The 24,499-nt window shown below is 36.2% G+C and overlaps 1 protein-coding gene across 3 annotated transcripts in view; it reads left to right on the top strand.

Annotated features, from left to right (window-relative positions):
- The window catches only part of LOC139955968 (uncharacterized), a 595,985-nt gene extending 572,133 nt beyond the window's left edge, over positions 1-23,852 (top strand). For all 3 annotated transcript variants that reach the window (XM_071955175.1, XM_071955174.1, XM_071955173.1), the window contains 13 exons: positions 919-955; positions 2,299-2,396; positions 3,302-3,418; positions 3,870-4,027; positions 5,044-5,179; positions 6,262-6,411; positions 6,690-6,789; positions 12,197-12,273; positions 15,432-15,560; positions 17,041-17,166; positions 17,414-17,562; positions 18,062-18,197; positions 18,753-23,852. In XM_071955175.1, the coding sequence (XP_071811276.1) occupies positions 919-955; positions 2,299-2,396; positions 3,302-3,418; positions 3,870-4,027; positions 5,044-5,179; positions 6,262-6,411; positions 6,690-6,789; positions 12,197-12,273; positions 15,432-15,560; positions 17,041-17,166; positions 17,414-17,562; positions 18,062-18,197; positions 18,753-18,827 (1,488 nt within the window). In that variant the 3' untranslated portion in view covers positions 18,828-23,852. The remainder of the gene's footprint in view (positions 1-918; positions 956-2,298; positions 2,397-3,301; positions 3,419-3,869; positions 4,028-5,043; positions 5,180-6,261; positions 6,412-6,689; positions 6,790-12,196; positions 12,274-15,431; positions 15,561-17,040; positions 17,167-17,413; positions 17,563-18,061; positions 18,198-18,752) is intronic.
- The last annotated feature ends 647 nt before the right edge of the window (positions 23,853-24,499 follow it).

The raw sequence follows: 24,499 nt of genomic DNA, 5'->3' as shown, positions 1-24,499 counted from the left end.
CCTATATAGTATACGTGTGCATCGGACAGATCGACAAGTATGCATTGAAAAATGGGCAGATGCACGTTTCGGAGCCTTGGTAAATATTGGGGGGGCTTATCATGCATTTGCCCCCTCAACTTTTTCATTGGGGGGCTGAGCCCCCCAAGCCCCCCCCCCCGGTTCCGCTGCCACTGTGGTGACCCCAATGGAGGGAGATAGGGTGACACATATGACAGAGTAAAGGTTGGTTTAATTGATATACTGTATATATTACGCTCCCCAATGGCGAGCTCTAAAAGTCAATCTTAGAAAGAATACAAATGGAATACATATTAACCTCATAGAGCTTTAAATCGTCAAACAAAAGGTGAAAACAAACGTTTTCTGAATTGATAAGTATATCATGCACATGAAAGTGATTACGAGCACCGATAATAAGTAAAAGTTTAACATTGGTTGGAAACTTTTTGCAGGGTGTCCAACCCTCAACCAAAGGAGCTGTGGGAGCCAAACAGTTAAAATAATGGATACTCTCACATATGTTAGACAGATACAGTTCTCAGCAGAATTTCCTGGATGATATCATCCATTCAGCTGATGCCAGATGCATTAACAAAATTTCACAAAAGTCGAAAAATTCATATCTTTTGTTATACAAAATGCTATGAGGAGGAAGTTGTTGCCTAAAGATGCAGGAATTTTTCCAACTGTTTGTCAAGAAATCAACTTCAGCCAACAGAAAATAATTATTTATGAATAGATATTAGTTAGAATTGTTGTACATTAGACCTTTATATGAACTATAAATTTAATTGCCAATCTTTATGATGACACATAAAAGCTTAGACTCTGTTAAACCTGATCGATGTTGCAGCGCTACTACTTCAACTGGGAAACTCAAGTTACTGATTAAAGTTTCTGATTTCGCTTTCTCAGGGTTACAAAGCCCCAAAAAAGTTCATTGCAACACAAGGTATGTTTCCAAAAGGTCATTGGGGTAGTGAAGGTGTCACTAACAATTGTTGTGCAAAATTGTAAGGGTGCACTGATAAAAATACTAACACATAAACAGCTCTGCTTTTCCATGTCCCAATTATAATTTGGACCGCTGAAATTTCAGTAAAAAAGATGTTGTTTGTAAGGTTCCAGGCTCAAATCTACAAATGGAATCATTATTCTCTTGTCCTATTAAAAATTGCTGTTTTGCAGTGTTTTTGAGTGTAGTGTTCTGTGAGTTTGGTATTTCTGGTTTACTAACACCGAATTGAAGTTAAACGAAATAATCTGGGTTGATTTGGCCCTGACATCTAAACCACATTTCAGGGTTTCATTGTACCTAAACTTATCTTTTTATGTGTCAGGACTTACTCTAGAGCCTAAATATTTCAATGAGCATACAACATTTGGGCTGCTTGACACTGGGCACAACATTTGAGCCTAACACCAGCGCCTGACATTATTATTTAAGGGCTTTAAATAGAAAACTAAATATTTTAATGAGCAGAGCTGAGCCTAAGAGCTGACACTGGAGCTGACATTGAAGCCAACAATGGAGATGACGATGAGGTGGAAACTAGAGCCTACAGCAATATTTAGAATAAAACAAATCATGGTTTTGTATGTGATCATGGCTTCATAAAATCAATGCTAAATACGAACATGTCAGAGCTGCTACAATTGGAAAGCTAAATATATTCAGTATCATAAATCACAACATTTTACATTATTATTAGTTAAGTACTATGAACAATTAAGTCAACAAGTCTCTACCTTTTGTCTTGAACATTTTCCTTCAAATTCCTTCTAGCAGTATTTTAGTAGCATTGACTGTGGCACCTGGTAGAAACTTCTGCAAAATTTATTACAAAAGTAAAGCAACTGGTAAAGCTAGCTCTATATAGAAGTAACAGCTCCTGCACCTTTGACTGTTAGCAATCTCTTACTGGTAGAAAGTTACTCGTCACTCTTTCTTAGGTTTTATAGGCAATGTACCAACCGTTGGAAACAACACTAAGATTGCAGGCAGCAATACACAAGTAGCTTTCAAGAATTAAATTCTCTGAAATGAACAGTAAATTCATCAAGGAACTAATTCCTAACCACAGATTTTCTGAATCCAAATGTAAACATTCTCTAAATGTTTTGCATTAATTGAAAAGTAATGAAGTTATTAAATCATTGTTTAATTGCATTTAATTGCATTAAGCTTGAAATGACTAAAGTCAAACTGTCTTAAAAAAGTATGTCTTTAAGTGACCTTGTTAATCACAGAAACATTAGAATTTTGATAAAATTATACCTGTTCTACATTAATAGGTCCCAATGAAGCTTCTTTAGTTGATTTCTGGCAAATGGTCTGGCAAGAGAATGTTGCTACAATTGTCATGCTGACATCGCTAATTGACGGAAAGAAGGTATTAGAAATTAAAATTACCTACAATCTACCTACATCTTGTAAAATGTTCATGAATGTCCATGTTATATGTAACCTATAAGTCTGTATACCAGAATCTTGAAACAGTTAACATATCCATCTTTAGTGTGACATATAGCTCTATCTACCTGCATATTGTAAAAGGTTCATGTATGTCCATGTTATATGTAACCTATAAGTCTGTATACCAGCACCTTGTAACAGTTAACATATCCACCTTTGTTTAACCTATAGCTCTATTTACCTGCATCTTGTAAAAGGTTCATATATGTCCATGTTATATGTAACCTATAAGTCTGTATACCAGAATCTTGAAACAGTTAACATATCCATCTTTAGTGTGACATATAGCTCTATCTACCTGCATATTGTAAAAGGTTCATGTATGTCCATGTTATATGTAACCTATAAGTCTGTATACCAGCATCTTGTTATAGTTAATGTGTCTATGGTTAATGTGATCTATAGCTATGAAAACGTAGGTCCGCCACATTTTCCTGTAGGCAAGTATAATCTATTTGAACAATAGATTTACTACCATGCTGACACAAAGGTCATAGTTATTACTAATTATGTCAATAGGTGGGTGGGCTGAATGTCTATTGTAGATTAGAACAGGTGTTAGTGAGGTAAACCTGGTAACCTGTATAAACCATCAACCTTGAAGTATGATTATTAAATCTAAGATCAGGATCAATGTTTACCCCTAAGTGCATTGCATGGGATAGGGGATGTGGTGGGGGAGAGGTGTTGTGGTCACACTCTGTAGCATTTAAGTGTATCATATTTTTGTTGAAGAAAGGCTCTCGTGGATGAATCTGCACCACTCACAGCAATTATTCCTTTTCACTAAAACGTTCAATCCCATCTTCTTAATCGTCTCAGAAAGTATGTTTGAAGTATTGGCCTGACCAGGAATCAATTTATGGGGAATTACTCATCAAATGTGAAAAACTGGAGGAACATTTCCAGTATGATTACAGAATATTTACCATTGCTTTGGTAAGTTTGTTTGTCTTTTATACTCCACATCAAACCTCCCCTTTATACTGTGATCTGATATTTAGCTATCTGCAGTTAATGGTCATATCAGTTCCTAAAATGGATCTCTTACTGTCTGTTGCTTATTAGCATGTGTACATAGGTTTAACAGAAATTCATACAATACTAGCATATATAAAGCTTAAAGATGGGTGCAAAACAGGCAAAAGTTAAATGTTGGGTCAAAAAACAGATATGTTTGGTTAATTGCATCATCACTGCAGCCAAGCAGAGTAGAAAATTAACTTTTTAGCATTTTCACACAATGACACTGCTAGCATATGGAGATATCCGTATTGTTTGATATTGACTCAGCCTTTTCTTGAGATTTCTTTACATGTTCAATAATTCCTAATATTATATTTCAGAGCTCAATAAAACTAATATTTTGATTGAATTTTTTCCTGCCTAGAAACATGGAAGAGAATCCCGGACAGTTAAGCATTTTCACTTCACTGATTGGGGCGATATGAAAATTCCAGAATTCTTAGATCCAATTCTGGATTTCCTGAAAATTGTGAGGCATAAAACTAGTCAGAAAAAAGTCCCAAATACCATTGTCCATTGCAGGTAAAAAAAAAAAGCAGAAATAAGGTTACTGGACCACGATATTCTTGCTTTACCTTTGTAAGTTGCAGTTATAGCCTACAGCTGGAACCCCATGTAAAGTATTGATAGTAGTAGTATCTTTATATCAGTTTATATTTCAGTTGAATATTACCATTATTGTCAGGCATCATGTATTCTTCCCCCGGTCAAATTCAGTGGAATGGTCCCCCCAAAAAAGTTTAGCAGAACTGTTCAAAACTTTGAACAATTAAGCAACATGTGATTCACCCATGATGACACATTGAGACATCTCTATTTAACAATAAGGTTTCATAGACAGTCTCCACAGACTATAGTCCAACCAATTTATAAATACTGTAGCAAAGACCTGTAGCACTAGCCTTAATGCACCACAATGAAAGAATAGGCTGGATAGGCCTAGCCCAGATACTGCAGTGCCCTACTATATGAGTGCTGTAACATTCTTGTAAGAAACCTTTCGTTTGCTAAATATATTATCAATTATCTTCCATAGCTGAATTAAAGCAAATCACTACAACTATAGTCCAATAAATGCTGTAAGGAATTGTTCAATAGCACAAACCACATTTCACGAATAATTCATACAATGGGACATTGCACTGTAGGACTTCATGTCCATATAAAGATGCACACTTGCAAGTTACAGCACTTTTTCATTGATCACTATAAATTATTGTTGGACGAAAACATCACATGCAAGCACATAAATATAAATATATGACATGGTAGCCAGTTCTCAGTAATCAGTTCTCAGGGTAAACGAGCTGTGTTTTTACAGTCTTACTATGTACATGAGTGAGGACTGCATAGCTTTACATAGAAACTGTAAGCTTATGTATGTACTTAGTAAAGGCCTTGTGAGTACCCAGGAACCGACCTGTCATACAATGGGTACTGGGGAGCAAGTTTTGATTCCCATCATTATAATGTTATCTGTTTCTGTAGTTTGATCAATTATTCTGCTTTTGAATGATTTATTTTCTCTGCATATTTAGTGCTGGAGTTGGACGAACAGGAACCTACATCACCCTTGACGCCATGTTAGATATGGCACAGGCTGAAGGAAAGGTTAATGTCTACAAGTTTGTGACAGAAATGCGACAGCGCAGGAGACAGTCTGTACAAGTCAAGGTAGTCATGTCTTGCCAGTATTACCTTATATATACAATGAAAGGATACAGAATTTATAAATTAACAATGATATTCATGTCTTCTGTGAACATGTTACAGTTGTTAAAATAACTACAAAATAAGTTTCACTTGATGCTACTAGAGCTGTTTAAAGAAGGAAACCTATGGAAATACTAGTATCCAAATCATAGCAAATATTTATATGGATATCTTGATGTAGCTCAGTTAAAAATGTGTCTATTGTATTAATATCTCAGCCAAAACATATTAGTCAGATCTGTAACAAGAATAGCCTAATGGGACAGATAGGTCTATAGACACCATGTCAGCTCTCCTGGTCTACATAAATGAAAATGAAGTATTAACATCTAATTTAATAGCCAAATCATTGAAACCTCAAAATAGATTTGTTGTTTAAATGTTCTGATTGATGCAATGAGGGTGAGACCATCCACTGCAAAAAGGAGTAAAACATTTTTCTCAACAGATAGCGAGTGGGTTTTCATAGTAGTGTAAGCATTATACTGTATTGTGTTACTTGAACTTGTGGTACAGTAGCACTTAGACCCCAAAGGAAGCAAGAGCAAACTCTACTCTTGTGGGTAAAGTATGTTATTGCTCCTGCAAGGATGCAACAAACCAAAAAAACTCTGATTGGTCAGAATCCTGGATATATGTAAAACACCAGGTATAATTCTCAAACAGTGAAACATTAACATGGCCTAGCACTGATGAAATGAAAATGAAAACACAAGTATTTGTAATAACTTGCTTTCAAAATATCATATGAATTGCTTAATACTGTACTTTTTGCACAGTTATTTACATTGTGAGTTGCCCTCATCTCCTTCATAATTGGAATACTAAGGACCACTAGTACATTGGTTGTCTTTTGAATAAACTGTGATGCTTTAAACATTCCCAGTGGTTCAAAAATTTCACTTATGTTTTTCCCACAGAATAAATTACCGGTATGTTAATTAGTGTGTGAATTACTGCTTCAGTTTTGAGTTGTAGAATACGTGATTTAAACCTCCATGGTAATTCCCCTTTTATTTCTCTTTCTATTTGTTATATTACAGGAGCAATACCAATTTATATTTGATACTTTGGTGAAGAACTTTTGCATTGGAAGGACCACCATGACAGTTAAGACATTCGGAATGGCACTTGCTAGCCTTAAAAGGACTAACGATGAGACGGGCGAAACATATTTAACAGAGCAATTCAAGGTATTTTATAGTTTAATGTTCCAAAGAAAAAATCCATTTAATAAATTAAAAAATGATCAGTTTGAACAACAGATGTTATTTGCTGCTTGATTTACCCTTTGATATTTTCAAGTTAAATTTCTGCTTTGTGACATTTTAGCTGAGCTGTAGTACTATAGAGCAAAAATGTGATATTTCTAAACACTAACTTATGCATGTCATGAGAGAAATAATTTGCACCGTATGTTAAAAATAATAATAAGAAACATGCACTCCTTTCATTTTTTTCATTGCAATAGAAATTGGAAGAAATCTCTGTTACGACCAGTGCATCTGACATGTATGCAGCAAAGAACATGGAGAACAAATCACAAAATCAATGTTCAACATTTCTTCCAGGTAAATGGTATTTACATGAAATCATTTTAGATATTACTCAAACTTACATCGGATACTCCATACCTTCTGGACAAATTACTTATGCATTTTCTTGCACATTCGGCCCTCAACTCACGAAAAAAACTAACACCAACTATATACGTATACCGTAACCTACCAAGGGCAGCTGGTCTAGCCAGCTCTGTCTGGCCTGATCAGGTGCACTGGCCTGGTCATTCTTTCCCTGTTACTTGCACTGCTAAGAGCAAGTGAACATCGAAGGTTTTTTGTGCGTGAGATCAGCACTCGCTCAGCTCACTTTGAAGCCCTGTTTCTCCCAATTTGGTGAGTTCGCTCCTTGTTAGTCCCTTTGGGACCCCTCTTTCTGTCCCGGGTATGTCGGGAAAGGTTTCTCCTTCCTCATGTTCGACCATAGCATAGTGTGCTTCGGGGAGTTCCCTCCATATTGTTTTGTGTGGAAGTTTGTCGGTCTTGCCTCAGGTGTGGCTGTTGTTTGACCCCTGCCTTCGGATAGGTGAGCTCCTCAGGGGCCTCCCTCCCTCTGTGGAACATTTACCGTTCCATTCCGGCTTTTTTCAGGACTTGGATTTGGCTTGTTTCCCCTCTAGGCCCCTCTTCAGACCCTTCAGTCCGTGTTTTTTTTTTTTTTTTTCGTTGTACTTGCTGTATGTAGGCTCCGGTTTCATATGTACTTTGTTGTGCATAGGCCTTAGGCTGCTTGGCACTATGCCGGTGCTGGGGCTCTGGGTCATGTGACCCTAGGTTGTTTCACTCCAGTGCTCTGCCCTGGTGGTCTTAGTCACTACGGAAACCTTGGGGAGCCTTCGGATTCCTTTCATCTAAGTTTACGGTTGTATTTAACTTTTGTTGTTTGCTCAATTCATCTGCCTGAAGAATTGTCTGGTGAAAGATTTTGATACATTGTCCTTGTAGTTATTAATTTTCTCTTTCTAACCATGTAAAAATTGTCCCAATTCGACGTTTTCTTCTTGTAGAAATCTGGTTTTCAAATTCACCAGTTTCTCACCATAAGTACCATTTGTTCGAATGTTTCAATATTGTAATTGACGTACAGTAGTGCTGGCAAATAGGCAAAATAGGCGACTTGAATTTAGCACTCCCATTTCCGCAGCAATACACTCTCACGTGAAAAATAACGTGCCTAAATAACGTGCATATCGCGAGTGTTAATCCTACTGTACCATGCCCAGTTGGTATACGTATAGCCTTGCACAAAATATACTCTCACACTCAAACCACAGTTCATAAACTGTTCTTCGAAATCGCTGAAATAAAATCATGGATCAAACTTACAGTAAAAAGAAACTTGAAAAGCATTCGGAACACCGAAAGATGAAACTTGGCGAAATCGATGTCAGAGCAGAATGTAGTAGCTTAGGCTTCACAGAACTGTCCGATTCTAAACTTTGGTGTAGCCTACACATGCGAACATTCTTCGCGCTGGAGTTGGATAGCGAGATGTATAAACAACGAAGAGTCTGCTGTTAAAACTTTTCTTGTGTTACACAAAGACAACGAAACCACCGATCTACTACATATATGGCAGATTAAGGAGTTTTTGAAAGCATATCTAATTATAAGAAATTTCACCGAAAATGAAGGAAGAAATTAACCTGTATATAAACGCGGTTTTTGTTGTGATTACCTACATGCGAACATTCCTCGCGTTGGAGCTGGATAGCGAGATGTATAAACAACCAAAAGTTTGCTGTTAAAACATATCATGTGTTACCAAAAGACCACGAAACCACCAATCTACTACATATATGGCAGATAAAGGAGTTTTTGAAAACATATCTAATTTATAAGAAATTTCACCGAAAATAAAGGAAGATATTAATCTGTATTCAAACATGGTTTTTGTTGTGATTACTGAAGGTACTGTACGGAGCGTGGATTATGTCGCAATCCTGCATACAAGCATAGTTGACGTCTTGTTCTGTACTGTTCAAATCATATTGAAAGTGTCCATCCTTAACGATTAAAAATCTTTTCTCTGTAAAACGCAACATTAGCCTTCTCATACTTTGACAACATGTTCGGAAAATTATTTATCATTTTTTAAGGTGACTTCTTTGGGCCACCAGACAATCCTTTTAAAACACTTCAATTTTTGGTTTGGATGAATATCGTAACGTTTGCATTCATGATGGTGTATGTGTACAAGTGTGTGTGCGTTTGTTTTGCCCAGCTTTTAAACACGATATCTCAAGAAGGGAAAGTTGGACCAACTTAATGTTTGGTGCGTAGATGTACCACATTGAGTCCAAGAAGCCTATTGTTTTCTGTGGAGGTCATTTGGGGTCACCAGGGGTCAAAATGTTGAAAACTTGTAAACACAATATCTCAAGAAGGGAAGCTTGGGCAGACCTCATATTTGGTAAACGTACCAAATTGAGCAAAAGAAGTTTTCTGGGGAGGTCAAAGGTCATTTAGGGTCACTTGGGGTCAAATTATGAAAACCTGGTAAACACGATATCTCAAGAAAGGAGCTTGGGCAAACCTCATTTTACTGTAGTGTGTAGAAGTACCACATTGAGTACAGTTTCTGTGGAGGTCAAAGGTCATTTAGGGTCAGTAGGGGTCAAATTGTCGGAACCTTGTAAACATGATAGCTCAAGAAGGAAGCTTGGGCAACCTCATATTTAATGTGTAGAAGTACCACATTGTTTGCTGTGGAGGTCGAAGGACATTAGGGTCACTAGGGGTCAAATTGTCAAAACCTTGTAAACACGATAGCTCCAGGAAGGAAGCTTGGGCAAACCTCATATTTAATAGCTTATTCAATCAAAACTGTTCTAGAGAACAGTGCTTTTTTTGTGTCTCTCTGGCAGCTTGCTAATAGAATGAACTCCATGAAGCTTGATAACAAACGAAGCATGCAATAAGCATGGACGGGGAGTCCTATAACTCCCATATTCAGTACTGTACAGTAAGCTCGTAGTATGTATAACCAGTCACACGATTTATGAAAAACAAGAAAGATAGACTGAGTTCATAACATTTGCACGGGACTGAGATCATTCTGAAAAAGAGATTCTGGCTTTATCATGTTTTGTGCACAGCTATATACGGTAGCCTATTATATGCTATCAGTATTCATTTGTACTGCAAAAGTAACATTTTAACCGGGAAAAAAAGTCAATGAGTACTTGCAAGGTAAGCTGTACCTAGTTTAATCTCATGGTCGACTCTGTCCACTTAAGCAAAACAATAGTGATGGTGTTCTCTGTATTGGTAATTTTTGTTAGTAATTTGAAATATATTAATTTAAAATGAAAAGTGTGGATTTTTTTTATTTTTTATAAACCTGTGGCATGGGGTTCAATGCACAGAGGTAATGGTAGTTGCAAGGATGTACGATTCTGAAGCCTAGGCTAGGCCAAGATTTCTCATGTAACTATGACATTGATCCGTCTTTGCCTAGCCTATTCCATTCTGAATGGTTCCACCCATATGGTACATTAAAGTACTATTCAGATTGGTGGGATTCTTTTTAAGGCTGGTTCAACGTGCCGCTACTACTCATTCGATAACCAAAAGCCTAAATCAGCAAAGCCTGTTGTGATCCAAACAAAAGAATGGTAGCAACCACTGCTGACTGTGGAAGCGCTCTAAACCTGCAAGCAGACTCAAGCTCCTACTACTTTGTTGGCATCCCACTGCAGGCAACATTCCACTTTTTGCCCATACGATTTGAGACTCTGAGTGTACCAAAAATGGTGTGTCCATTGCCAAGTTCCTCCGAATACTAGCTATTGGGGATGTGGTAGACTTTTTAATGGCTATGTTTGAGGAGGGGAAGCAGGTCAATACCCCTAGGGGTTATCCGATCGCTATTTGTGTTATCCTCAAAGAGTTGCCAGGGCTGGATCTCCTGGTCCATGCCATGTCATTAAGCGGCCAGAGCTTATGTCCCTGGTCCCATCATTGACCACCTGGCTTCTCCCACTTTTGAGCCATGTCTTCTTGTCCTCCATTTGAGTTGTCTATGAAGAAGGCTTTTCTTCTCACAGCAGCATCGACACGACGTCAGAGCGCCCTCCATGCGCTGTCGGTGATGCCAGGACACATGATATTTGAACCGTATATAGGGTGCCTCTGGTCTCTGACCCATCCTTCCTGTCGACGACCCAGGTTCTGCACTTCTTACCGGTGCCTCTCTTCTCAGCTTTCATTCTCCTCCATTGCAGAGGATAACGTATGACGCCCAGTCGGCTTTGAAGTGGTACTGGACGCAGCCTTGGTGGGATTCATGTACATCAATCATTGTAATTTCGTGCAAGCCATACTCTTCACGATCTTGATCTCACACTGGATCACCAAGATTATCGCAAGGTTGGTGCTGGGGACTCCGTCGCCCTGCCCGCAGGTGCATGATGTGAGGGTAATGTCTACGTCCATGGCGCTCTATAAAGGCTGGATGAGATCCTACAGGCAGCTGCCTGGAAGTCCTCTAACCTCCTCTAATTTACGAGAAGTCCTGCACCAGGAAGCACGTATTTCCTCAGCCTTTCTCCGTGGTCCCTCTGGGTGGTCTCATTCGTCTGCTCAGACCCAGAACCCAGGGCGAGCCAATGACTACATTGTGGGCTATCTGCAGTTTTTCAGAAGGTTCCAGTTGATTTGGCATCGTTTAGTCTCCAGTTAGTTTTAGGTGAGTTCCCAGCTGCCGCCACTGGTTTCAGTGGGAAGCTGCAGAAGTAATTGTCCAGAACATAAGTCATTCCCATTGGATTACTGGGACTACTTAAGAGGGAACAACTTACCCTCTGGATCCTGCCCATCCTCCCCACATGGGGGATTTTGGGGTGGTATTGAAAGACCAGCTAGGCCAAGGCATTTTATCTGGCCAGATGGAAGTGGCTAGACCAGCTGACCTTGGCAGGCTACAGTATAGTTGGTGTTATTTTTTGGGGGGAATTGAGCGCAGATGGTACAAGTAAATGCATAAGTAATTTGTCCAGAAGGTAAGTTGTTCCCTCGTAAGTAGCTCCATTACTCACATGGGGATAGTTTCCTATATTGAGCTACAGAATTAAAATATGCAAATCCAATCCAGTCTACTTTATAATTCTCTATGAAATAGTATTTTAAGCTGTTATTGAATTTAATTTGCTTCAATCTGACGTTACAATACTGATTAGAAAATATATCAAGCTACCTTATTTTATTCCATAATATATGCCCCAGAAATTTGATTAAATTTGAAAAAAAATTCTTTTCAGAATGATTAGTGATACATTTTATTAAATTGCTATAATCCCACCACCTGACTGCCCAACACTCTGAAATTACTTAATGAGATCTTGATGCTTTTAGTTTAATTTCTTAAAAGTATTCAAAAGTTATTGATTCCTGTTCATGATCTCTCATATGTTACAAGTTGAAGCACACACACCAGTTTTGAAGACGCCTGTTGGAGAGAGAAACAGTCGTTACATCAATGCTTCATTGATGGATGTGAGTATCTTCATTTTCTTTGGTAATGGAGTGAGAAAACCTTTTCAGTTTTTGGTTGCTTGTACAATATAAAACATTACCCTTTGAAAACAGAAGCATTAAGGTTCTGAAAAGTACATTGACAATATATAGTAAGTTATTGGAAAGTTTCACTAGGAATACAATTTTATTGAATGGTATTAAATAAGGTGGCTAGCTTAGGTTATAGTTTAGTAGCAGCTTTGACAAATGTTTGCCATGGTGCATTAAAGTTCAGCAGGCAATGATTTTGTGGGTATCTCTATACCTACTATAGGCCTACTGTTTACTGCAAGTTTTGTGTAGATGTGCAGGTAGTGTACAGTAAGTGTTAATACTTTAGGTTGTAACTGGTCACTTAATTGGTTTAAGTTTTGCAGTAAACATTTTATGATATAAACATGGAATAATGACATATGCCACAGAAAAGTTTCATCATTAACACGTTGAGCAGGCTTATTGTATTCTCAAAGGTTTTAGATGCAGTATGTCATGAATTGTAATTTGTTTGCATAAGATATAATAATATAAATAATCAGCAATTATTTTTACAAAGCTTATTTGAAACGACCACAAATGTGGGAGAACGGCTCAAGGGCTGATGAATTACAACTTACAAGTCGGGTGGCTTCCAATTCAACATTTTTAATTCAAATTTGGATCCTTTTCAATTTAGAAAGTCATTTCAGATGGGAAAACCTTAGATTGTTCTTGGATGAAAAGAATTCCTTACTATGACCTGGCAGGTATCAAGTCCGAAACTTCTGATTGCTAAGCCTCATTGCTTCAAATTCCACCGCTTTTTCCACGTGGCCACAGCATCGGTATATGGTGGACCTCATATGATCAAATGGACTGTCTAACTATTTTTTTAAAATCATTTCATTGATAGTTGTATTTGAAATCCTTCACTGTGTTACCTTTCCTGTTGTGTTCATCAGTAGTTGCATTTCAGTTCTTTCACCTTGTTACCTTTCCTGCAGTGTACAGCAATACTTGTATTTTAACTCTTTCACCTTGTTACCTTTCCTGCAGTGGACATCAATAGTAGTATTTGAAATCCTTCACTTTGTTACCTTTCCTGTAGTGTTCATCAGTAGTTGCATTTCAGTTCTTTCACCTTGTTACCTTTCCTGCAGTGGACATCAATAGTTGTATTTGAAATCCTTCACTTTGTTACCTTTCCTGTAGTGTTCATCAGTAGTTGCATTTCAGTTCTTTCACCTTGTTACCTTTCCTGCAGTGGACATCAATAGTTGTATTTGAAATCCTTCACTTTGTTACCTTTCCTGTAGTGTTCATCAGTAGTTGCATTTCAGTTCTTTCACCTTGTTACCTTTCCTGCAGTGGACATCAATAGTTGTATTTGAAATCCTTCACTTTGTTACCTTTCCTGTAGTGTTCATCAGTAGTTGCATTTCAGTTCTTTCACCTTGTTACCTTTCCTGCAGTGGACATCAATAGTTGTATTTGAAATCCTTCACTTTGTTACCTTTCCTGTAGTGTTCATCAGTAGTTGCATTTCAGTTCTTTCACCTTGTTACCTTTCCTGCAGTGGACATCAATAGTTGTATTTGAAATCCTTCACTTTGTTACCTTTCCTGTAGTGTTCATCAGTAGTTGCATTTCAGTTCTTTCACCTTGTTACCTTTCCTGCAGTGGACATCAATAGTTGTATTTGAAATCCTTCACTTTGTTACCTTTCCTGTAGTGTTCATCAGTAGTTGCATTTCAGTTCTTTCACCTTGTTACCTTTCCTGCAGTGGACATCACTAGTTGTATTTGAACTCCTTCACATTGTTACCTATCTTGTAGTGGTCATCAGTATTTGTCTTGTAGTGGTCATCAGTATTTGTATTTAGTTCCATCACCTTGTACCTTTTCTGTGGTGCATTTGAATGCTTTGACCTTGTTACCTTTCCTGCAGTGGACATCAATAGTTGTATTTGAAATCCTTCACTTTGTTACCTTTCCTGTAGTGTTCATCAGTAGTTGCATTTCAGTTCTTTCACCTTGTTACCTTTCCTGCAGTGGACATCAATAGTTGTATTTGAAATCCTTCACTTTGTTACCTTTCCTGTAGTGTTCATCAGTAGTTGCATTTCAGTTCTTTCACCTTGTTACCTTTCCTGCAGTGGACATCACTAGTTGTATTTGAACTCCTTCACATTGTTACCTATCTTGTAGTGGTCATCAGTATTTGTCTTGTAGTGGTCATCAGTATTTGTATTTAGTTCCATCACCTTGTACCTTTTCTGTGGTGCATTTGAATGCTTTGACCTTGTTACCTTTCCTGCAGTGGACATCAATAGTTGTATTTGAACTCCTTCACCTTGTTACGTTTCCAGTAGTGGTCATCAGTAGTTGCATTGGAATCCTTCACCTTGCTACCTTTCTTGTAGTGGTCATCATTAGTTGTATCTGAATTCCTTCACCCTGCTACTTTTCCTGTAGTGGTCATCAGTAGTGCTATTAGAATTCCTTCACCTTGTTACATTTCCAGTAGTGGTCTTCAATAGTTATATTTGGATTTTTTCACATTCCTACCTACTGTACCTGCCGTGGTCACCAATAGTCATATTGTATACATCTCCAGGCAACAATGTAATCTTATCAAATTTGTGATATTCCTTGCCATAGTCATCTTTCCTGTAGTGGTCATGTTGTATTTGAGTTCCTTCACCTTCTTTAATACCTTTCCTGTAGTGGTCATCAGTAGTGGCATTGGAGTTCATTCACCTTGCTAACTTTCCTGTAGTGGTCATCAGTAATTACATTACAGTTACATTTCCAGAAGTAGTCTTCAGTCTTCTTTTATTGGGATTCGTTCACTTTCCTACCTACCTGCAGTGGTCATCAATTGTCATAATATTTACAACTCCAGGCAACAATGTAATGTTATCAATTTTTGAATTTCCATCACCTAGGTACCTTTCCTGTAGTGGTCGTCAGTAGTTGTATTTGGATTTCTTTGTACTGCTACTGTGGGGCAGCACACCCTACATCTACCGTGTAACTGTATTAGTTTTAGATCTACATTAATATACTGTATATGACATCTTGTTTAGTTTGCCAGCATACAGCACTGAATTCTGACAAACGTTAGGACAAACGTTAGGAGGTTATCTTTCTATCTCCAGGGTTACAAGAAGATGGACTTTTTCGTAGCTACTCAGATGCCTCTGAAGAATACTGTTCTGGACTTTTGGAACCTTGTTTGGGACCATGAGTGCAGTGTTATCATCATGCTCAATGAGTTGGATGAAAAGGTAAAAGTGGAGTCTCAATTTTTTGAGTTATAGGCATTGTAGGGCCAGTGGTTAGTTTACTGTAATGCTAATGAAAGCTCATTTGAAACCAATTATCTATAGGATGATCATGAATGAACATTGGTGTATACCAAACCATCTCTTTTCCGTGAGTGTTCAGAGAACTAAAGGTCAGGTGTACAACTGTCACATCCATATATTCCTGCTACTGGCCACTCAATGTTTCTCAATGTGTACCTATCTCATGTACTAGAGTGTATGTCAGCATCTGACCACTTTCTCAAGTAATAATAATAATAAGAAGAAGAAGAATGACAATCATGATGATAATGATCAGTGCAGCTATGATGAGCAAAGAAGTTTCTCATTTTACTATTCAACCATTCAAAGTGCAAAGCCTTCCACAGATAAGAAACAACAAATCCACATAAGTCTCTGTTCTGCAAAGCTGCATTATTTCTCTAAATAGAGAGATGTCTAGCTTTAGATATTCCTTACCCTTCTTGAATATTCAGAACAGCACTGCCAGTTTGGCATTTTAAATGCAAACATGAAGAAATTGCTACTCTTTAAATTTCAATGGCTGGAGGAAATGAAAGGGCTGGCCACACAGAAAATTTGGTATTTATTTAAATGGCCTTCAATTTGAGAGAAAGTTGCTGAATATTTGAAATATCCCCAGAGAACATAGATTTCATCAATTTCATGTTGCTCAGTTCGACTCAAGTTTGCAAACAGGCAGCCACATTGGAATTTTTTTTGACCATGTTCAACTTCCTAAAGCTCATCTAACAGATCCCAATTGCATAGCATTGCAGACCCACACAATTCCTTGCCATATTCAGTGTTCAATTATAATAAAATAATGCTTAAATTTGTTGTTGACATTTGCCACCTGGTTGGACGTTTCATTTGGATGATTGAGCTACAGAAAAACTGACAAACCTGATCTAGTGGGCCATCCATTTCTGTTCACTGTTAGCTAATATACTGTACCTTAAGTCCTGTAGATAATCTACTATGAATATTTACACTAAATGAATAGTATTTTGTAACAGTTTGTAGCAGTTAAACAGCTGCTAATTGAAATCTTAGATCTGTATTTTATCAGCCAATTTATTCTTTGTTTCTCCATCACATCACACATTAGAGCTAGCATCCAAATGATGCAGGGAATAATTCATGCAGTATGTATAGCAGTTTTTGTACACAGAAACCGTAGTATTCTGTAAAAGATAAAGTTCAGATCCTTTGAAACTGTTACACAAGATTGATACTGTGCCCCATTGTCATTACACTATGTGAGAGAATTAAGAAATTACCGTTTGCTGTTTCCTTTTTTGTGGCACTATCGCTGTTGCACTCTAATAAGGTTATTTCTATCCATTTAGTGTTTAATACTACTGTTATTGTTTTATGAAAGTAAATGTATAAATGAAAATTATAAAATAGTAACAATAATATATTCTTTTTCTTCTAGAGTGACCAATATTGGCCTGAGTCTACTTCTGTCACATTCAGTCCGTTCACCATCAAATCGCTCTCTACTGAAAATCGTGGTACTATTTGTGTTCGCAAAATTGAGATTACAAACTCAGCTCTGCAGGTTAGTTCTTTGCAAAACCAACATAAACAACTATAAATAATAAAATATTTGGAATAAACTAGAGAAATCACAACATTGGAAAGAAACATTTTTCATTCATTCATTTGTTAATACTTTTGTCTGCTTTTTCTTTTATTCATATATTTCTGTTCATCCATTATTAACTTCAAAGACCTTTTCTATACCATGTATCATTAATGAGCATTAACATACTGATATTCTTTTGTTTTCCTCCAAATATTGTTAGAAATTACGCACTGTGATGCAGATACAGTGTTTGGGTTGGCCAAATAATGAGACAGTCAGTAACTCATCTGAGCTTTTACTGAATTGCGTTCATCAGCTCAGCCAGTGGCGCAAGGAAAGAGCTGTTAATCGTGTCCTGGTTCATTGCATGTAAGTACAGGTGTGGTAATATGATCTCTTTTACATGTCAGATTTTACTTAACCAAATTTAGACAATGGTCTGGTGATGATGAAATGTCATTTTGTGTTATAATGACCAAGACCTAGCTGCTAGCTACATGTGTTTGTAAGATATAGTCTACCATTAATCAAATATATTATTACGCTCAATTGGCATAGTTTATACCCCTATGAGTAGAGCTATTTACAGCCTACTTATACTTTTGTAGCCTTATGTAGATATTTTATTGCAGTCTACATGATCTATTCCCATCGCCAGATGTGAGTATAAAACCTATCATTATCAATGGCTAGTAATTTATAGCTTTATTTATAGAGGAAATATTATAAGGTGATGGAAGTGTATCTTTGAATATGTTATGCTTGTTGAGGATGCCCTTAACATCCTTTCATCTGTTTATGCTTGATGTACTATCATATTCAAATTTATATTCACGCCCACTCCCGCCATTGTCCTACTTACCTACAGGAATGGTGTTGGTAGGACCGGTGTCTTTTGTGGATTAGTATCAGCTTTGGATCAGGCACAAGCAGTCAAGGAGGTTGATATATTCCAACTCATAAGCAACATGCGTTCAGCTCAGCCACTCATAATCCAAAACCAGGTATGTACCTGATGATCTGTCTACTTCAATAATTGTAATCAAATGGCCTTACGGATGCCACTTGTATCCCCAGGTCCTACTGCTACCTGTTCAAGGGAATTATAAGTTTCTCTGCATGTTTACAATACCAACACTGTCAGTTAATCCTGCATCACCTGCATAAGAGATAACCAGACCAGGTATTTTATAAATATAATGATGATCCAGACGTTATGGAAGATCACCAGTGAGAACAATTGTCAGTTTGTATATTGCACCCATTTTCAGAAAGTAAACTATACTCTGAGAATCTATTCTAAACAGTGTATTAGCAACATGTGTAAATCAGAGAGGAAGCGAATTGTTCCCGGCAGAATGTGTTGTGTGGTTAACTTGTGTAATTACAAATGATTATATGTTTGCAACCGGTATGGCAATTGGGAACTTTTGTGTATTGTCTGTCATATCATATTTTCATAGGATGTCATTGAAATTATTACTTCCTTGGTTTAATGACCATTTTATGAGTTATAAAGGGTCTCACTAATTTTTCTATCAATGTTTTACTTTTAACAGGAGCAGTACCAGACTATATTTGATGCAGTGCTGATGCACTTAGAGACTGAAGTGGCAAAGACGAAAACTTGTTAACTTGATCAGAGCAATCTAGCTTGGCAAGGATTGGTGGCCTAGAGTGGTTGTAACAATATCTAACAAACACCAGAAGAGAAACACACAGGATGTAATGATTTTTCTCAGTGTTTGATTTTATGTCATTCTTACAATGTATTGCTAGGTACATTATGTATTTCATTTATAAGTTCTTATGTGTTGACACAATTTCAACTCACAGTCCAGAATTGCAAGGCAGTTATAGACATTTGAGACACTCAAAATATTTGTTCCATTAATTGCTTCTATTTGTCTTCTATATTATCTTCAGTATTATCTTCAGTATAGTTTGAAATAACTTTCTCACAATTTGTGAAATGAAGTTTTTCAGGCCTTTCTAAGTCATTTTAAGTTTGTAGAGAGTGTATTTTAAACTCACATTTGCTGCTCTGAGTATTGTAGATGCTGTTATATGATAAAGTTAAATAATAGAATTAATTGCTCTTGTTTTCCTTTGAATTCATTCATTTCTATTATAACTATATCTATGTCTTTTAAGTATTTAGTAAGTCAAGTATGCCATGCATATGTCGTGTGACAAAATGCACATTGGATGAGGAAACTGGTGAAGTGCGATAAAGTAATTATAACTGCCAGACTTTCTGCCCCAGGTTGCTTTCAAGCACACATAAGTAGATTTCCTTTTCTGTTTACAATTGGAGGTAATATTGATAAGAAATAAAAAGCAAGTCCAATAGGTTATGTAACAAAATCATTCAGACTTGGTTGCAAATACATCTTTTCCTTATATTTCTTTTTCCGAATATAAAATAATTTTGAGTTAACTGTTTCATTTTTATGTAATTAGATGTTTAATTTAAACTTAACTAGTAAGGAAATAAGAAAAACGTCATAGATTAATATATAACATGGTACAACCACCATTGAGAAATAAGATGCAAAGTGGGATATATTTAGGAAATGCAATCATCTAGTTGACATTTGATAACCAGGAAACCAATGCTGCAATAGCTACCATCACATTGTTTGCTCAAGTTATGTTCATTCCCATGATATTCACTCACTTGTTGTAATTATATAGTCAGGCTCATATGCCTGTAGACATTAGGTCTTCCAGTATGTAAATTGTTTGCCGGGTTGGATCCAAGATTTTAAAAAAAACAGGGTGTTACCCTGAGGTTTTTGAAGTCCGACTCCCATATTTGGGGGGTTCCAATGTACCTCACCCACCTAAACAAATTTAAAAAAAAATGGAAATGGTGCATTGTGGTGTATTCATATTACGAGTTTAAATTATGCCTATGATTAGGTCTTCATGAAAGATTATTCTGAAGTTTTTGATGCAGTCGAAATTGGTTGCATACTTATCTAACATTAGCATAGTGAACAAAGTTAACCCTCTTTTTTTATCATTTTTTTTTACATTTCCTTCTGTTGTATACAGCTTTTTTATTTTCCTCTTTTTGTGTATATATATGTTTATTTCTTTTCTTTACTATTCAGTCTATTTTCTTTTTGTACCTTGGATGGTTTACGGCGTCAACGTTCGATGTAAGCGTTGTTATTCTTTTATACTAAAAAATATGAAAATGAATCTACTCATATGCTGATGCACTTTAATGTAGAATCTGGGGTGCAACATTTTTGGAGAAAGAAAAAGTTTTGTATATGTTGTGTTGCTCTAAGGTAACAATTGTTTTCTTCAAGTTCACATTTGGGCAAGAGATTTGCACTAAAATGATCATATCTCAAAATATCTCTTAGCATTGATTAAATATTTCACCACAGTGAAATTTCTCTTTAACATGTAAAGAAAATACCCTTTGAAGTATATGGTGTTAGAACAAATTCATAATTCATATCGTTTCCATTTCACAACTAATAGTCTCATAAAAACCCATTATGACACATTGAATTGATCTGTACACACACAACTACCCTTGGCTACATAGCTTGTGAAGCTCAGTTGAAGCCTCTGAGGTTGGCATCGTATATTATATGCTTAATGGTTGACAGTGAAAGTGTTGTGAATCACATAATTAAGCATCATGCAACATTTTTATTTGAATTTCCATGACGCACCTTAATCCTTTCTTCCTTTTTTGTTGTCTTTTCATTTTCTTACTTACATTTTTGGATTTGCTTTGTAACATGTGTTTTCAAAATGCAGCAAATTCCTTTGAAAGCTTGCTGACTTCATGACCTTGTACTTATATGAAAATTAATAATTTTGGGGAGATTTGTCATCTCATGTACCAACTGTTCACCAACACCAAAAAAAGAAAATATTCTTACCAGATTCATAAATTATTTTTATCCAATATCAGTATGAATCATTGTTACAGCACTTTATATTTCATTCTACTTTGCTCTACATTTACCTTCTTTTCCCCCTTTTTAATCTATCTTGCCATATTTGGCCATTTTCTGTCTTAATTTCCTTTCCTACTTTTATTCTACATTTTTATGTGCTTGTTCTGGGCAGCTGATATTCCTTCTGAAATGTTGAACCCCTCTGTTATTAGGTTCAATATGGAATGTTGAATACACACGACAATATAATTGTTCCGCTGCAAGGAATTGCAACAATAAGCTACAAAAACAAATCAAGTTGAATACAGCTATACACTCCATTCACTCAGAGCTGACCACTAGCTGGTATGGTTATTTTGTAGTTCGTACGGGGAATCATGATAAATATGGGGTTGTGAATGTTCCCCTGTAGTAATAATAATGGTAAAGAAACCATGGATGACAGAACAACCATAAACCAGCATAAGTCGTGATTAGTAGTAAGTAGTCCTATATTACAGTAGTCTAGAGAGACAGTCATTGTTCTAAAGTGTTTTGTTTTTGCAATTAAATGTTTAATCATGCTCTCCAAATTGATTAATTTCAACGCTTTTTGTCAAGGCCTGCTGGTAATTATAACGTACATATCTGCTATCAGTGCTTAAATGGTTTGATTATTGTAAACAATGTATTAACTAGACATAGTGCTATGTAAGCTATTCATTCTGTTGTAATCGTGGTTGATTTTGGTTTGATTGTTAAAATATTTTTTGAAGGACTTTTATATGTATTTTGCAAAAATACAGATCTTGCAGGAAAAATACAAGTTTTAAGGTTTGAAAATATTTATGATCAAACTGTTTATAAGAAACAACAGGAATATGCAGTATGTTTTTTGCCATTCATTATTGAATGTTCAAATGTCCTGTATATTCTTTCTAGTCCAGCAGCTGAAGTTACACCAAAGTAGAAATGTACACCTGCCATTGGCATATAGACAGCTGATAGACACTAGAGTTTTGACTCAAACAAAATATAATCATAATTATAATGAAATTTAACTCAATTAAATTATTCAAATTATCCTACTTATTACAATTATCCTGAATCTGTGTAATAACCGAGATCTGCTGGTTAAAGTCTTGCCTCCTGTTCACTTCAATTCATTTTTTTAAAAGCCATAAATGAACAATCCTAACTGTAGCATATGTTACTTTTAAACAGACAATATGTTAACTTTCTTAAACTAAGTCCCATGTAGATTTTCATGGATAGTAACTGTCAGAAACTTGTTTGTATTACTCTATGGATTTCAGCATTAGTAATTCTACCAAAAATGTCCTTGTATAACTTCGTATTCCTAGTATAAATGACACAGTATTAAAGGAAAAGCTTAGTACTACACAACCATGTATAAACAGAATATAGTTAATTGATAAACACGTTTGCCCCTTCTGCTAGGTCTTTGTTCATACTGGATAGTTCTTTCATCATCAAACAATAAAAATGGTAAAATATTGGATAATGCAAAGGTTTCATTCCTGCAGATTATACGGTAATGCAGGTAGGTGAATCCCTGCAGAGCTTCACAAACAACATTCTTTGAGAAACACTGGTGCAATTAATAATTTAATAGCAAAATATTGTTAAACATAGTAACTTATCCAGCCATACTTTTCCATTTAACTATTACATCTCAGTATCTGTGATCAATTGCAATGAATGGTCTGTTATCTATTCCAGAGTGTATGTTACCTACATGCAATGAGGATCAGTTGCCAGTAATTGCAGTATTTAAGGTTATAAGATCAGTTGCTATCTATTGCCCAGTATCTGTGATTACTTAATGGGATGAGTGATATCTTATGCTCTAATAGTTACAGTAAAAAAATGGATCCTTTGTTACCTAGTTATGACCTATTTTATGTGATCAGTAAATGGGATCATTGGTATAGGCCTATTACCTATTCCCCAGTTTCTGAAGTAATGTAATAAGATATATGTGATTGATCTGTTACTTATACCTCAATCCATATTTTAATAGTCATCCAGCAATATATACGTGAAGTCATATATGATAAGGAGCTCGAAAGTTTTTCTTCTATTTTTCACTTTTAAGAAAGTTGGCTTCAAACTTTCATCATTGAGTACATAAATGGTATGATTGATATATTACACATCCAGTCTTTTAGTTTTTCATAAACTTTGGTGTAATGAACTTTTCTAGCTGCTTTCTGCAAACTTTGATTTTGCTGCCAATAAATAATAAAATGTAGAGAAAATAGAGAACAAAACAAAATGTTGATTTCATTAAACAATATGGATAGCCTATCTATAATTAGATATATCACACTATGTAAATATTTTATTATTTTCAGTTACACTTCAAGAATATGAAATTCATTCATAACAGATCTGGATTTATAACAGACACCTAGTCATCTGGAGGTCACATTCTTTTGGAGTCTATATTATATGGAATGTCACTTCTTACACATGTGAAATGGCAGTATCCATCGAAAAGACGCTCATAGCCACTATATCTGAAATACCAAATACATTTTACCACCAGATACCACTGTCATCTTAGACTAGTCCAGTTTGATGTATTCATGCATTTAATGCTTAAGTAAAGTTAACTTAATTGAGCAGGTTTCATATCATCATTTTTCTGGCTATTGAAAGCATTTCCCTTTTATTTTGTTTCGTCCTGGATTGGGGGTATTGAAGAAATATATTAACCAAGAATGATTTGTGGAATTTTCTCCATCTGTGTTTTCTATTGTCTATTACAGTCGTTTAATTTAATTGAATTACTGAGGTCAATGGATATATATGGTTTAAAGAAAACAAGGAGGAGATGCTGTGGTGGACGATACCAAATATTTGTAAAGTTATTTAATAACATGACGTAAACAAATCGAACTAGATTTGGTTTACTAATTGCCAGATCTGTTACGGAACAGAATAGTTGTGTTTCGATGTTAAAGGTTGAAAATAAAGAATATGGCACTGTTGAAGATCTCCCAATACAACCTACAGTCAAAAGAGTCAGAATCTGATTCTGTCCGGTGTCAGTATCCTTGGGAATAACAGGCCTACTGCCAATTTGTCTTTAATATCTAAAGTTTCCAAGAGAGTTGCGGTTAAGAGACTTTCTACTCATCTTTACGCTACAGGTAATGCTGACATAATGCAGGCAGCCTATTGCCATGGACACGGTACCGAAAAAGCTGTTGTTCGTGTGCAAAATGACCTGACATCTGTTGATTCACGTTAAGCCGCAATCCTAGTTCTATTGGAACAATCTGCTGACTTTTATACCATCGATCAACTGACTCCTATAAGAAACTTGACAAAACGATCTGGAAATGCGTTTGCCTGGCTACGGTCGTACC

Source organism: Apostichopus japonicus, chromosome 2 (assembly GCF_037975245.1).
Source record: "Apostichopus japonicus isolate 1M-3 chromosome 2, ASM3797524v1, whole genome shotgun sequence".
NCBI lineage: Eukaryota > Metazoa > Echinodermata > Holothuroidea > Aspidochirotida > Stichopodidae > Apostichopus > Apostichopus japonicus.
Note: the sequence above shows the minus strand (reverse complement) of the source record. Positions and strands in the feature narration are given on the sequence as shown.